Below are 15,844 nucleotides of genomic sequence, written 5' to 3'. Positions count from 1 at the left end.
CTGCAGCACCTCATTGGCAGGAGGGTCTCATAGCTGAGTTCTTGGCAGCCTTCTGGGAGAGGTTGTGGGACTCCAGACAGCCGAGGCGAGTCACCTTGTTTCAGTGGCTGGTCGCACACAGAGCTATAGCAGTTGGGAGCTGGCTAGTGCATAGTGGTCTCTCGGCCGCATGTGCAGCTTGTGGCCATCTTGTGGAGAGTCGGCGTCACTGTCTTTGGGACTGTCCTTTGGCACAGCAGGTGTGGCTTCGAGTTCTTCGGCTGGTGCCTGCTCTTTCCACGGCTCAACAGTACACTTGGGGAGCAGCGGCTTGGTCCACCCTCACGGGCCCGGCACTTCAGTTTGAGCTATCTTCTACCAGCACTGAGCAGGATGAAAGTGATGCAGGAGGGGCAACCTACACTCCAGCCTGCCCACAGAGCTTACTCCACAGGAGTGGTGCAGTGAGAGAGAGGAGTATTGGGAGCTCATCAGTGGCCTGACACTCTGGTTCATCTAGCGGGCCCATTGCTTCCGCATCTTTGAGGCTCGCCCTGTGCCACCAACAGAGACTGTTTGCGATCTTTGGCTAGAGCTGATCCACACTCTCATAGGACAGCTCGAGAGACTACAAGGCAGCTCCGACCACATGCAGGAGCGCAGAGAGGCTTTCCTTCGACTATGGCATCATGGGCCTTTCTACACCATGGTCCAGGGTGTACTCCGATGGCACTACCGACCACCTGTGTGGCTTTTCCCTCCCCCCATTTCTTGATTTAGCCCCATTGTACATATGCTGGTTTTTCATTGGGAGAGTCTCCCAATCATGGTTGTTGTAGCCCTCTCTTGAAGAGGTGGTTGTAGCCCTATGGGCAGTTTCATTAACTAATAGAAGGATCTTTTTCTAGAAAAAAAAAAGTCCTCCTGCCGGTCTTGCTGAGAAGGTGCACTGCCAGAACTTGGTTCCCTGCTGCCTCTTCTGCCAGAAAGTGCTAGCGCTAGCTTCCTTATATATTAACTTGCCAAAGTTGCCCTGCCCAGTTTCCCAACAAAGTCACTTATTAATAATAAGTGAAAAATGGCTAAAATAGGGAAAATAGGTCTGTGCACTGTAAAATGCTCATGATGAATTTTGATGGTAATGACGATGATCATGCTGTGTGCAACCAGAGGATATGCAATACTCTATGTGCCTAGACATGCACGGCCTGCGAACAGACTCACAAAGGCGCCAGAACACTTCCTAAGCTAACTGAACCCTTGTCATGAAGTAGCTTGTCCACATGCACATAGGGTTAGATGTGCACGTGACACACATGGATACATAATATCGTATGGAAGCCAGGTTAAGGCGTAAGGTTAACTTAAGCTGCAGGTGTCAAAGCTAAACCAAGACAAATACAAAGAAGAGGTAGCATGATGACTGCATCTCTTGCCATAAAAGCCTACCCATAGCATCCTCAAATGGCCAACCACCAAGCAAGCAGCAGAGAGAATCAAGATCCATGACACCCTGAACTGCCACTTAAGATCTGGTCAATCAATGCTTCAATATGAGAAGTGACTGTCCAAAACTGAAAATGTTGTGCAGAATCTATACTGTATCATAGGCGACCCTTCTGGGCCAAGGAATATAGAAGCACACCTTTGTGAGCAATGCATGAAGATAACATCACTTCACAGAGGTCCATTCCTCAAAGATGCAGCCACATGGTGAAGGGAACATCCGATGGAGAAGAAAAACCAAAAAAATGCTCGTAGCCTCCCTACTGCAAGAAAGGGTCCTCTATCTATTGTCCTCCTGGTATAACCTCCGCAGTGAGAGGAGCCTCTTACTGAACCTTCGACTCTTGCCAACTTCTCGACTCTTATCACCTACCCCTGGCTGCTCCAAAGGCTGCTAGTTAAATTCAGGTAAAATCTATGATTCCTCATCAGGCTCTCATGTTTAAAGGTCTATCCAGAGAAGGCTCTCCCATGAACTACTCCGTCAACCTTTCTATTATAGACAAGGACAGGCTAAGCTTGCACCTGGTTGTCTCTATCTCTAACTCTACCTCTGTCGTCTACCACTCTCACTAGACTGCTGTCCACTCTGCTTGCTCATACAGTCGATGACATTCGACATTCGAGGACGAGGAGTCTGAAGAGAAGTCAAAAGACAAGGATCAGGAGAAGGGTAAGAAGAGATGAAGGGGTTTGTCAAGAGAAATCAAGGACGCAGGTCGGCGAGCCGCACTTGCAGCTGAGCTGGAATGGTTCAAGAAAGAAAAGTGCTACACATGGGGAACAGGGCCACATTTCGGTTGAGTGGCCCGACAAAGGAGGAAAACAAGCAAATAATCCAGAGACATCTAAAGCAGCCGATGAACGGAAGGCAAAGAAGAAAAGTCAAATGCAAGCCTTGAGCCAAGTTTGTTAGGGATGCAGCAAGATGATAAGTCTTTTGAGCTCCATCGAGGGTGGGGCAAAGCACAAGATCAAGATCTTCATCAACAACAGAGTCAAGGCCAACTTACTTCACCAGGGATGGAAGCAAAGTTGCGAGCAAAGCCCGAGGAGATGGGGCCACATATCAATGCGATGTTAGCCGCAATAGGGTATGAACTTGCATCGACACCTTGGATCGACACGCTCCGCTTGCATGTCGAAGGGTATGTTGTACACGAGGAGTTCCATACCATGCCTTTGGAGGGATGGAACGTTCTCTAGGGGATGCCCTAGTCCCACAAGAACAATTTCATAGTGGACTCTCAGGCTAGGATCTTGTCATTGATGTAAAGCTCAAAGGGGACTCTCTCTCTCTCTCTCTCTCTCTCTCTCTCATGTCGGCGCCTACACTCCTAAAAGACCAGAAGTACGTACCATTGATTTGATTTCGGGAAGTTCACCTCCCGACAAGCCCAATGAATGAGCTTCTCGCCAAGGGTTTGATTCAGCTGAGTTCATCCCCCTTTTGGCCACGAGTGCTTTTTGTTCAAAAAAATGACGGATCTTGGAGAATGTGCATAGACTACATGGCTCACAATAAGATCATAATCAAGAATAGGTGGTTTTCAATACCAAAAATTATGAAATACCTGACTAGTTACAGGGTTCTACCGACTTTAGGATTGATCGATAGAGTGGATACCAGCATGTCAGTATCACTCCTAGAGATGCACACAAGACAACGTTCAGGACATCCTCTGGATGGCATGAGCTTTTGGTGATGATGTTTGGGCTTACCAATGCTCCTACAACATTCAACAAGATGGTGGCACAAATATTTCGAGGGCATAGGCAACACTCAGGCACATTCTTTGACAACATCATTGTTTTTTCCAAGTTCGAGGACAAGCATCGAGAGCAAGTAGCATAAGCATTACAAGATCATGTGCTCATCATTAACGGAAACAAAAGCGGGTTCTTCATGCCGCTCCTGATAATGAATAAACTGCTCCGATTGGAGTATCTCTTTTGTTTCTTCAACCTCAAGGGTGTTACGTCCCCTGACATTAGGATGGGCGCCTACAGTATGTCTGGCCAGTGTGAAGCTGGACCTTAGGTTATGAAGTCCTATAAATAGGACTTGAGTCTCATTTGTGAGACATCTTGTGTGGTCACCACACTTCGACTTGTCCCTTGGCAGTTCTGCCCGTACACCCGTATTGTTGTGGGCTTGGTGGTATGGGACACTGGCCCTTGTGGTAGAGGCTAGCCCACTAGGCTGCAGGCTCCCACGCTCGAGGGTGAGCCCGTTTTGGCTCGATGGTTGCGAGGTGAGCCTGATGTCCGCTCGTTATTTGGCTTGTGTCATATCATGATGCAGGATGGATCTGGCAAGGGACTAACAGAGGGGTTCCTCAACAACAGGCTCACTCAAAGGAAATTTGATATATGGTCATAGTAAACTAACATGTAAAGCGTTATATATCCTCCAATTAGGCGGTAGCTCTAATCGGGAGGTGGTATCGTTCTCTTGGTTATCTTAAATGGCCCATAATAATGGTTGGAAAGTTTAACCACCTCTTCCTTATGGTTCACTTTCTTCAATCTTGCCTTCTCGAACTTAAATAAGACCACTTGACCCTCTTGCAAGTCTAAATTTCTCTTGTGCTTGTCACAAACGGGAGCGCACATAAACAATTTACAGGCTGAAAAGAAGAGAGAGAGAGAGAAGGGAGAAGATCAACATAGTGTTGAGGAACAAAAGATGGACTGGTCCCCCCCCTTAAAGAGAATCTTTATTAACGGGGAGAATCTTTTACAAGCACACGAAACAGTGACCCCCTCTGTTCTAGAACTCAGATTCGATGGTAGTGTCTTCCCATTTGCAAACTCAAAAGACTAGCTCTTTGCTCAATAAATCCTTTCGGTTTTCTCTCAAAACAGGGGAGCTTTGCAAACCATCTCGGATTCCGTTTCCGAAGTCCCTCAAGAGTAGGTCAAAGCCTCCTTGCTTCTTTCTCACAGGTAGAGTACTTGCAAAAACATGAACACAATAGCAAACACAGGTAGAACTCGATACAAATTGAAAACAATCTTCAAACGCAAACTTGTCGTAAACACTTGTTGCACGAATGCGGCAGAACCTCCTTAGCCTCTACCAGGTACACTGGAGGCAAGCGTAACATCACCGTCACTGGCATAGACTGCCACTGGAACTGCCTCTCTAACATGTGTCAAAACCGTATTTGCATCTCGCATACATCTCTGCTGCTGTCTCATACGTCTAAACAACGACGTCTAATGTGCCTTGTGTGACCACAATGCCAACAACGCAAGTATCGGCAAGAACGAGACCTCCGTCTCTCATGAGCCGTCATTGTAGAATCAATTGTGTCACACATCATGTCAATGCATACGTGTCAAAAATGGCATATCACTTGACCACTACGCTAATCAAGATAGAAGGTAAAGTGATTAGGAAGTTCTTGGTTAAATTCAAGAACTATCCTGCATTAGATGCAAAATGGATGGAGGAGGAGGACCTAGCAGTCTGCAGATACTCCTCAGGTTTTGAAACTTCACCTTGAAGCATTCGTTTTAGCATAGTCTACTCCGATAGAACCCCGATTTCAGCATGGGTGAATCTAGTACAGCGGGCTTGCACAAGAGGGGAGTCGCCCCGCTCTTTTGTCAACGGATTACCCTAATTTTTGATATAGAGTCATTGATGTCCCTTTGGGTTTCAAAGATACTGCTACGTTGAGAGTATTCTGCTGTATGACTTTATGAACTGGAATTCCCAAAAATGAAACTGATTGATTTGTACTTGACTTGTTTGAGTGCAAGAACTGCATTTCGGTCTCATAAATCTCTATAGACATGATTGCAATAAGGATTAGTTAATCGGGCATCTGTGAGGTCCCGACTTGATCTAGATGTGATTACTAAATACATTGCCGATTAATCATGGTCTGAGATTTAAAATAAAGTTGAATGTGATTTGTCATGTGATGTCAAGTGATGTCCGTTGATGTGACTATCGATTGGTACATGTGCTGGATGTGGTATCTAGTGTGTCGGTACTAACAGTCAGTGTCTACTAAGACAGTTTATGGCCTCTGTCTGTTTTGCAGACGTAATCAAGGGCGATAATAGCAGAGTTACCCGGAACGCGGAACGTGGAACGCGGAACAGGAACGGCGACGGGGACCCCCGCGGAACAGGGGAACGACCAAGGGTCTGGAATGGGAACGGCGTGGAACGGGAGGCATAAAAAATACCCAAATAATGCTTGAGAAGGGAATGGGTATGAGGGGGTGTATTTTAATTTTTGAGTCCTTGCACACCTAATGTTCACTTCAAATTTGCAAACAACTGCCTATTTCTCCCCATTTTTAAGAGTTGGCCGTTCCGGGCCGTTCTCGGAGCCGTTCCGACCGGCCATTCCGGTATCAGGTGGTCACCCGGAACGGCAAAACGTTTCGGGGCGTTCCGGTTTGGCAGAGGGGGAGGGAACGGCATTCCGGCATTCTAGGGCCTACGAAACGCGTTCCCCGGTAACTATGGATTATAGTTCTTTCAAGAGGGGGGTATAGTAGCGCCCAGATGGATGGGGGCCTTCACGCGACTGGAGGTCCTCATCGCAATTCAGGCTTGTTCAGAGACTGTACCTTCCCTATTTTTCGAGCTACAAGGAGAGGGCCGTTTACAACGAGTTTGGGTTGAGGCCCCACAGGTTGCAAAGTGCTGTTTTCAGAGGATCCGAGTTGTGGGCATCTGTGGGGGGGCTTGTGTCATAGATACTAACCCAACAGCTCTTATAGACTGGCCATTGGAGGCTGTGGGCTTGGGAGAGTTGTCCATTGGCACGAGTGCAGCAGAATCTTGGAGAGTGGTTTTGACGGGACCCTTTCGCCTCAGCCGACCATCTAGGTGTCCCTTTTCTTTCAGTACATTGCTCCACTGGAACATCACATACTGGCAGCACGGAGAGAGGCTCGTCCTACTGCAGCACCTCATTGGCAAGTTGAGGGTCTCACAGCTGAGTTTCTGTCAGCTTTTGGGCGAGGTTGTGGGACGCCAGGCAGCCGCGGCGAGTCACTTTGTTCCAGTGGCTGGTTGCACATAGAGCTACAACATTGGGATGCTAGCTTGTACATAGTGGTCTCTCGGTAGCATGCTGTCACGTGACACATCCAACCCTATGTGTCCATGGACAAGCTACAGCACGACAAGGGTTCCGTCAGTCCAGTCAGTCTAGATTAGCAAGTGTTCTGGCACTTTTGTGAGTCTGTTCGCAGACCGTGCATGCCCAGGCACTTAGTGTAGATGCATATCCTTTGGTTGCACCCTGCATGATCATAAGCATTCCCATCAGAATCCTTCAGGGGAATTTTCCAGTGTATTTGACCTATTTTCCCTATTTTTGACATTTTTTCTTATTATTTTAAGTGACTTTTGTTGGAAACTGAGTAGGGAAAATTGGGTAAGATAATATATAAGCAAACCAAGGCTAGCACTATTTGGCAGAAGAGGAAGGAGAACACAGGCCACAGGCAGCAGGTTCCCCACCCTCTCTCTCAAGCAAGATCCCCCCTTGGTGGCGTTTTTCCTCCAAGCAAGAACCCTCAGCACCTAGCGTTTTTCATCCCATCTGCTCGCGTTTTCGACAAGATCCTCATCGCCAAGACCTCCCAGCATCGAGCGTTTTTAATCCACAGCCTCATCGCAACAGATCCTTCCCTTTGCTCGCATTTTTCAGCAGGACATGATCGCCACTTCCCCGGCATTTTCAGCAGTGCATAGCATCAGATTTTCAGCGTTTTGACAGCCCAAAACAGCGGTTTTCAGCCAGCAGGAATCAGCCTCAAACTAGCGTTTTTGGTTTTCAGCAGATTTCAGCCATTGGCGGTTTTGGACAGCAGATAAAAGTGCATCAGTTTCAGCCATAGAGTCGGTCTCATCATCCCCGTCGACGACATCAACCTAGCCTAGACTTGCATCAGTTCTCAGTCATCCATTTGTACGAGTTTGTGCAATCAATAGTAGACCACTCTCGCCAACGAGAGTGGGGCCTTCGGAGGAGGGTTTTACAACGTCTCAGGTGTCATATTCTCTTCTCTCTCTATCTCTCAGTTTCATACACTTTCACGCACACTATCCATTCATTTGTTTGTGATCATTGCACTCTCTCATTAAGAACGGAAAGCTCTCCCTTCCATAAGAACAAAAAAAACCTTGAGCACAGTACGGAGCACTCATCTTGAGAAAAGTACAACATTCATTCCGCTACACCTTACATTGCAATCAGAGCTTTGGCAGTGTTCTGTATCACTCAAGGAAAGAACCACAAGAATCACAAGAATTTTTTTTCGCTTGTTGCAGTCGCACGAACCCAAGTTCACTTGGGCGTGTCGATTCCTAATCGTGTTTTTGAAGAGTGACAGGAATCCCAGGAAAGAAGGGCTTGTCCAGCCTCCCCTTGTGCCTCTTTTCACTCATTGAGAGCGGACCGTGCACTTAGCGGCCGGCCAATCAACGTGAGGTGGGAAAAAGCAACCTTGGTGTGAGCGCAAGGCCGCCAAGGGGTGCTCCTAGCAGAAAAGAGCAAAACTCGGGTGAAGAGAAGATCCTTCTCAAACACAGATTGCAAGCAAAAGAAGACCCTCAAGAACCTCAAGACCTCAAGACTCTCAAGAACCCAAGAAACCAAGACCCGCAAGAACCCAAGTTCCTCGTGAACTTAAGAACCAAAGATCATAGTGCATGGTCATCACCCGAAGCGGGATGGATACTTCGCTTGGAGGTGATGAGCATGAGAGAGGCGACGAAGAATTTTTCCCACTAGGAGGTTTTTCCGACCCTCCCCCTTCCCCATCTACGCCACGAGTTGTACCAAATCCTATGGAGGCGATGGTCAAGTCGATGTTGGACATGATGGCACAACAACAAGAAGCGAATCGAGCTGCGTTGGCACAACAACAAGAAGCGACTCGCGTTGCACTGGCACAACAAGAAGCAAATCGCATTGCGCTGGCACAACATAGGCGACTCGCATTGCTTTGGAACGCGAGTGCGATGCACGAAAAGAAAGAAAAGCACAAAGAAAGGAAGAAGCCGAAGCGCCGATCATGAGGTTCAAAGAGACCTACGCACTCAAGAATTGGTTCGACAAGTTCTTGCTTCGAAGTCTGAACCAGCCAAAGATGTTGGTAGTTCCTTAAGAGGCGCAAGCCGGGATGTGGACTCCAACAACCCAGTCACAGAGAAGTTGACTTTCAGTAAGTATGATGGTAAGATGGATACTACGGTTATTCATTCTTGGTTGCATCAATTTAATGCTTATTTTGCGACAACTAAGAAGACAGGAAATAGCAAGGTTTTGATGGCAGCTATGTACCTTGCCGGTGATGCCATCAATTGGTACCACCCATGGCAAGAGGCACAGTTAGCCGCGCACCTAGAGGAAGCCGACGAATTCACGCCCCTTTCCTTCAATTGGACTGATTTCCAAGACAAGCTCAAGGCATGGTTTATGCCACCTCAGTACATCGCACGATTGAAGGACGATTGGCGCGCTCTCAAGCAAAATGGTATGCCAGTTATGTCTTTCTCTAATCGTGTTTTGCAGCTAGGTACCCAATTACGCAAGTCGGATGATGAGCGCAAAGAGGCATTCCTTTATGGATTGGACGAGTATATCAAGTATGATGTCGAGGTGCTCGATCCAATCGATCTCAACAAGGCGGTAGCGCTTGCTCTCGCACAGGAGATGAAGCACAACAAGGGAAAGCCGAAGGAAAACAAGACTTCCACAAGTACCCCTCAGAATTCTCAGAACCCTCAGAATGGTAAGAACGGTAACTCTTCTAACCAATCTTCCAATAGTCTCTCAGACAAGAACTCTCAAAGTGAACCTAAGGGTAAAGCTAACACAATTGCTAAACCTAAGCTCACTCCAAATGAAAAGATAGCACAAGGAATTTTAGGAGGATACATCACGTCGGAAGAGCAAAGCACTTATTCTAAGGAATGTCGTTGTTTTCATTGTCACATTAAGGGTCACATAAAAAGAACATGTCCTAAGCTTGACTCTAATGAATCTAAAAAATCCACAGAACCCACTTCCTCTGTCAATGCAATCAATGACAACACGAGTGTGTCCCAAGTTTCTCATGACCCTCCTATTGATGAGTCTCTCATTAAATGTTATGGTCATATGACGGGGTAGCGTTTTGTCATATTGTTTTGACCCAGGTAGTATGCATGATGTGATCAGTCCCTCTCTTGTTGAGAGAGCCCGCCTAGAGGTTGTTCAGAAATCTCCTCTCGAGGTCTCTGGCTTTGCTCCCGGTATGGACTCTCTCATCACGAAAGAGTGTCTTGATGTGTTGTTTACAGTTCAACAAGCTGCTTTCCGAAGAAAATTTTTTGTCTCAAATCTCTCAAGATGTGATATGATTTTGGGCATTCGATGGTTTCGTGAGCATAACCCTCTCATTGATTGGGTGGAAAATACGTTCACTTTCAATGCTAAGAGTGACTCTCCCATAGTCATTTGTGGAGAGCAAGTTGTTCATTCTCCATATCTCATTTCTAATGTGCAGGTAAAGATTGAACGGATTCAAGAGAAGGAGACTCTCTCGGTCTCATCTTCTCCAAAGGATGACACACAGGATTTGCATGATGGTAAGCATGATGATTTGAATGCTAATGATTTAGATGACAATGACAAGCATGATGATTTGCATGATCAAGATGTGATTTCTCACAAGCATGATGATTTACATGAAGATGACACGATTGTTCACAAGGATGATGAGTTAGTTGAGGCTTTTTCTAGTGCAGCTAACCTCGTTACAGATTCGATAAATCACGAAGGATCGATCTTGGCTCTCGAGCCTAGATCCAAAGAACCCCCTCAGGAAGAACCGACTCTTGGTTCTTGAGCCTAGGTCCACAGAACCCTCATAGGAAGTACCATGTGTTCGCATGTTTGGTCAGCAGGCATTGTTCAAGTGAGTCATTCGTGACCGTTTCCTATATTTTAGTCAGCGTCTTTATGTGATCCCTTTTCCTAGCATGACATATTGTACGTTGAGCACGTTTTACTCATGAATGAGCGCGAATGTATGCCGATTATTCATGAAAAGCTGAAAAGTATGCATTCAAGGAAGTCACATTCCATGTCTCTTCCTTGGCACGACACACTATCCGAAAGAGCACATGAAAGTATGAGCACCAACATGGGCATTTCCGTTGTGAATTGCCATAATGGATTGCTTTAGATCAGAACAAAAAGATTCGATCTCATTGTTTGCATGTGTGTGGTGAACCATTTGGCACTTCGTCTATTTGTTCATCTACATTGCATGCACAGTCTTTGAGGAAGACGAGATTTTTTCCACTCACTTTACATGGAATAGGTATGTATGTTCATGGTTTTGTGTTGGAAATGGTTTCAAGAATTTTCAGCCATGGAGATTCTTGAAGAAGAATGAAGCATGACTCTCGACGAAGTTGAAGCATTGAATGAGCCACAAGACTTTGTGTCGCTTTCGGCGCGGCCCAAAGAAGCAAGCGTTGCAGACCTTTATGAAGTTCAAGTACCGCACGACCCACACATCAGAGTGGGCAGGCGAAGAGTCCCTTCCAATGTTATTGGCGATCTCCCTCGACGCCATACAGTTCGGTACAAGTACCTCACTTTGAAAAGGAGGGGATGTCACGTGACACATCCAACCCCATGTGTCCGTGAACAAGCTACAGCACAACAAGGGTTCCGCCAGTCCAGTCAGTCTAGATTAGCAAGTGTTCTGGCACTTTTGTGAGTCTATTCGCAGACCGTGCATGCCCAGGCACTTAGTATAGATGCATATTCTTTGGTTGCACACAGCATGATCATAAGCATTCCCATCAGAATCCTTCAAGGGAATTTTCCAGTGTATTTGACCTATTTTCCCTATTTTTGACATTTTTCACTTATTATTTTTAGTGACTTTTGTTGGGAACTGAGTAGGGAAAATTGGGTAAGATAATATATAAGCAAACCAAGGCTAGCACTATTTGGCAGAAGAGGAAGGAGAACACAAGCCACAGGCAGTAGGTCCCCCCCCCCCCCCCCCCCCCCCCCCCTCTCTCAAGCAAGATCCCCCCTTGGTGGCGTTTTTCCTCCAAGCAAGAACCCTCAGCACCTAGCGTTTTTCATCCCATCTGCTAGCGTTTTCGACAAGATCCTCATCGCCAAGACCTCCCAGCATCCAGCGTTTTTCATCCACAGCCTCATCGCCATAGATCCTTCCCTTTGCTTGCATTTTTCAACAGGACATGATCGCCACTTCCCCGGCATTTTCAGCAGTGCATAGCATCAGATTTTCAGCGTTTTGACAGCCCAAAACAGCGGTTTTCAGCCAGCAGGAATCAGCCCCAAACCAGCGTTTTTGTTTTTCAGCAGATTTCAGCCATTGGCGGTTTTGGACAGCAGATAAAAGTGCATCAGTTTCAGCCATAGAGTCGGTCTCGTCATCCCCGTGGACGACATCAACCTAGCCTAGACTTGCATTAGTTCTCAGTCATCCATTTGTACGAGTTTGTGCAATCAATAGTAGACCACTCTCGCCAACGAGACTGGGGCCTTCGGAGGAGGGTTTTACAACGTCTCTGGTGTCATATTCTCTTCTCTCTCTATCTCTCAGTCTCATACACTTTCATGCACACTGTCCATTCACTTGTTTGTGATCATTGCACTCTCTCATTAAGAACGGAAGGCTCTCCCTTCCATAAGAACAAAAGGAACCTTGAGCACAATACGGAGCACTCATCTTGAGAAAAGTACAACATTCATTCTGCTGCACCTTACACATGCGCAGCTTGTGGCCATCCTGTGGAGAGTCAGTGTCATTGTCTTTGGGACTGTTCTATGGCACACCAGATTTGGCTTCGTGTCCTTCAGCTGATGCCAACTTTTTCCACAGCACGATAGTACACTTGGGGGGTAGCTGCTTGGTCCACTCTCACGGGCCCGGCACTACAGTTTGAGCTATCCTCCACGAGCATGATGATAGTGATGCAGGGGGGTCGACCTACACTCCAATCTGCTATCGAGCTTACTCCACAGGAGTGTGCAGTGAGAGAGGAGTGTTGGGAGCTTATCTGCGGCTTAACACTCTGGTTCATCTGGCAGGCCCGTTGCTTCCGCATCTTCTAGTCTCGCCCTGTACCACCAGCAGAGAGTTCGAGATCTTTGGCTAGAGCTGATCCATACTCTCAGAGGAGAGTTCGAGAGACTCCAAGGCAGCTCCAACCGCATGCGGGAGCGTAGAGTGGCTTTCCTTCGACTCTGGTGCCCTGCGTCTTTCTTCACCACAGTCCAGGGTGGGCTCAGAAGGCACTACCGTCCACCTGTGTGGCTTTTCCCTCCTCCCATCTCCTGATTTAGCCTCATTGTACATATGTTGTTTTTTTCATTGGGAGAGTCTCCCCTTATGATTGTTGTAGACCTCTATAGTAGAGGTGTTTGTAGCCCTATGGGCAGTTTCATTAACTAATAGAAGGATCTTTTTTTCGGGAAAAAAAATTCTCAATGGGGATAGTGATGTGAATGTGATTATGATTATTCATTGACTTGTGTCTTTGTGTCAGTGCATGGTTTGAGTCGTCAAATGCATGTAAGCATATAGGCAGTGTCTACTAAGCTATTTTATTGTCCATTGTCTGTTTTGCAGTCATAATCGAGGGCGACTACTCTTCTTTTGGGGGTACATGTAACAAAATGTGATGGTGTCAACCCGGCGAGCAGTAAGAGAGATCAAGAATAACATGTGGCGGTGTGCCTAAAAGGCACCGCATTTAAAGCTGATGATATCACCATCCATACATAGCTGACATGACAGCCCTTGTAAACCACGTCGAGGGGGGAGCTTCCCCTTGTGCTTTGCAAACCATCTCTCTCTCCTAGCGCTTGCCTCAAAGTAGCCTTAGTACTTGGACAAGTTCATAAACTAACCTGCTCTTGACACCAAGTGGATAGAGGACGACTTGGCAGATAGTCCTCATTTGTTTTCTCAAGTGTGCGAGTGGATTCAGCGGTCGAGTATGGTATAGCCTCCCCTGAACAAGAGAGCCATTCCACTCTCTTGTCACTTGTCAACACAGATTGAGAATATAGTCAACCGATTATGTCTTGGACATTTCTGGGGGTACCAAGCTTATGGTACTTTGTATGGTGACGACTATATATGAACCTATGATATAATTTGACACACCAATATATTGTTGCAAGAAAGATGTTTACTCTTTCAAATTGTATGTTATTTGTGTATGTGAGGTAGAATGTCTGCAACATTTCTCTATGTTCACTAGTGAGATTTAAGATGATGAGTCTAGTGCACTAAGACATTGGTATAGAGTTCGGTGAGGCCTTGGATGTGATGGCCAGATAGATATAGTGCAGATCACTGATGCATCCAAAGTCCAGTGCAGACCAAGATGTGAATGGGATTGTTAATTGTCAATACAAGCTAGTGCATGCTTTGTGAGTGTACTGTCTGGTGTGGATGGTCAATGGCATGTCTACATGGTGTCAGTCTAATGCAAAATTGGTGCCCATTCGTTGCATGTACCCTCCAGAAAGTCCCAAACTATTCCAATCATAGGACTTCTTGAAGTCAGAGAAGAATAGCAAGGGACTATCTAGAAGTCACACCCTCCAAGATACATCTCTTCAATTCTGACTATGAACATGCGAACCCTTATTAGCATTCAATATATCGAACAATACTATGAAAATAATACTTTAGAAAGAGAGAGAATCTATGAAACAAAATCCCATATCTGCAAAATGGATCCGAACAAACCAAAAACAACTCCATTAAGTGTCAAAAGGCATGCATAACTTAGATAATTCATGCTAAAAATCCATCATTACCCTCTATTTGTTTCTCTGTTTGCAACTTCCAGTAGATTCTCAAGTCCACCATACTGAAGACAGGTAACAAGACCCCCTGGCTTTGAGAGAGTGACTGCAAGAATTCCATTATCCAGAACAATCTGTCCAACCATAGAAATGGAATATTTATATTCCTTATAACATTTACGAGCTCTCTATCTTTAGTCAAGTAGAAGACGTCAATCAATTCCTTCAATTTGTTTGATTGTTCTTTCCTTTTTTTCTTGGAAAGGAAAGAAAAGCCCTGCTGCCAGTCTTTCAATGCATTAATTACAAACACTTCAATGGTCAACAAATTACTTGGCAAGAAAACAGTTTAATTTTTACTTAGCAGGGGTATACATTCAGCATGAAGAGCATAAAATGGAATATCGGTATCTATAGATTATATGAAAGCACAAAATGCGGACGTGTGCGCATGTGTCTGGGTGAATGCTGATCACTACATGCATATGTATGTAGATTACACTAAAAACAAATGTAAACAGTGGACTTGAAATCAACATTGGGAGTGCAATGGCTACAAAGCAAGATAAGCTAAGAAAATTATGGACTTACATGGTTTCCCTTGTCGATCAAGCGAACCTCCCGGCTTGACCTGCTGACACAAAAGACACGGAGATTGTAATCTCTGCACATTATTATGGTGTACTCCAGAGAGCAGTAATCTGATTCTGTTTTTTCGTTTTTTTCGAGCGGTGAGTTTTCAAGAGGTGGAGAAGAACCTGCGAAACATAGAGATTGCCCTTCATACAACTCAACTGAAGGAATGAGTTGAGAATACTTGAGCAATCATTCAACTGGTGCTTTGCGTGCTTCCTCAAGAAAACGTGTGTTGTGTGTGTGTATGTGTGTGTGTGTGTGTGTGTGAGAGAGAGAGAGAGAGAGAGAGAGACAGAGAGAGTTCTGATGGCATGCCCGAATCACTTGCTTGCCATGTGGCAACACTTTCTAATAAATTCTCATATCATATTGTCTAAAGCTAGGTAGGTACTTTGGGTGCTTACAGACCGGGGTGCCCAAAGATGGGCAGGCATTGCGAGCGCCAATGTGGTAGGGGTGTGTCAAAAAATTACAGGCTGCGCGAATCTCGCTCTGGACATGAGTTGGGCAGCGGAGCTCCCCCGTCCAAAGATGGGCAGGGGTTGAGCCGCGGACCCCACGCTTGAAAAGGGATGGCTGAACCAATCAGCTAACCAGCACTCGCTGAAATAGGGCTGAGAAATTAAATACATAAAAATACTTGTTTGCACAATCTGTAAACATTGCCCGCCCGTCCCATGGTGAGATGGGCAGGCGCGTTGTTGGTGTGTATCCAGCCTTTGTTGCCCGCTTGAAGGGCATGGCCTTGGCCATAGTGTTGCATGCCCTCAACACTAAAGGCCAAAGGGTCGTAGTGACCCCAAGTGGGTAAATTCTATGGTCCCTACCCATGGGCAGGATCTTCTTTTTTTTTTGGCCCTGCTAAAAAGGGCAAAGACTTAGAGT

The 15,844-nt window shown here is 46.1% G+C and overlaps 1 protein-coding gene across 6 annotated transcripts in view; it reads right to left on the bottom strand.

Moving 5' to 3' along the window:
* Positions 1-15,285, bottom strand: part of LOC147458389 (putative rhamnogalacturonate lyase B) — a 169,849-nt gene extending 154,564 nt beyond the window's left edge. For 2 of the 6 annotated variants that reach the window (XM_086513039.1, XM_086513041.1), the window contains exons 1-3: positions 15,082-15,284; positions 14,915-14,957; positions 14,336-14,457 (exon numbers count right to left, since the gene is read on the bottom strand). In XM_086513039.1, the coding sequence (XP_086369165.1) occupies positions 14,336-14,457; positions 14,915-14,957; positions 15,082-15,092 (176 nt within the window). In that variant the 5' untranslated portion in view covers positions 15,093-15,284. Of the gene's footprint in view, positions 1-14,335; positions 14,458-14,914; positions 14,958-15,081 lie in introns of all 6 variants that reach the window. The other 4 variants (XM_086513037.1, XM_086513038.1, XM_086513040.1 and 1 more) reach the window with 4 other exon arrangements.
* Positions 15,286-15,844: the final 559 nt, after the last annotated feature.

The sequence above is a fragment of the Adiantum capillus-veneris genome, chromosome 5 (assembly GCF_014529385.1).
Source record: "Adiantum capillus-veneris isolate H3 chromosome 5, ASM1452938v2, whole genome shotgun sequence".
NCBI classification, from domain to species: Eukaryota; Viridiplantae; Streptophyta; class Polypodiopsida; order Polypodiales; family Pteridaceae; genus Adiantum; species Adiantum capillus-veneris.
This window is presented reverse-complemented; position numbering and strand designations above follow the sequence as displayed.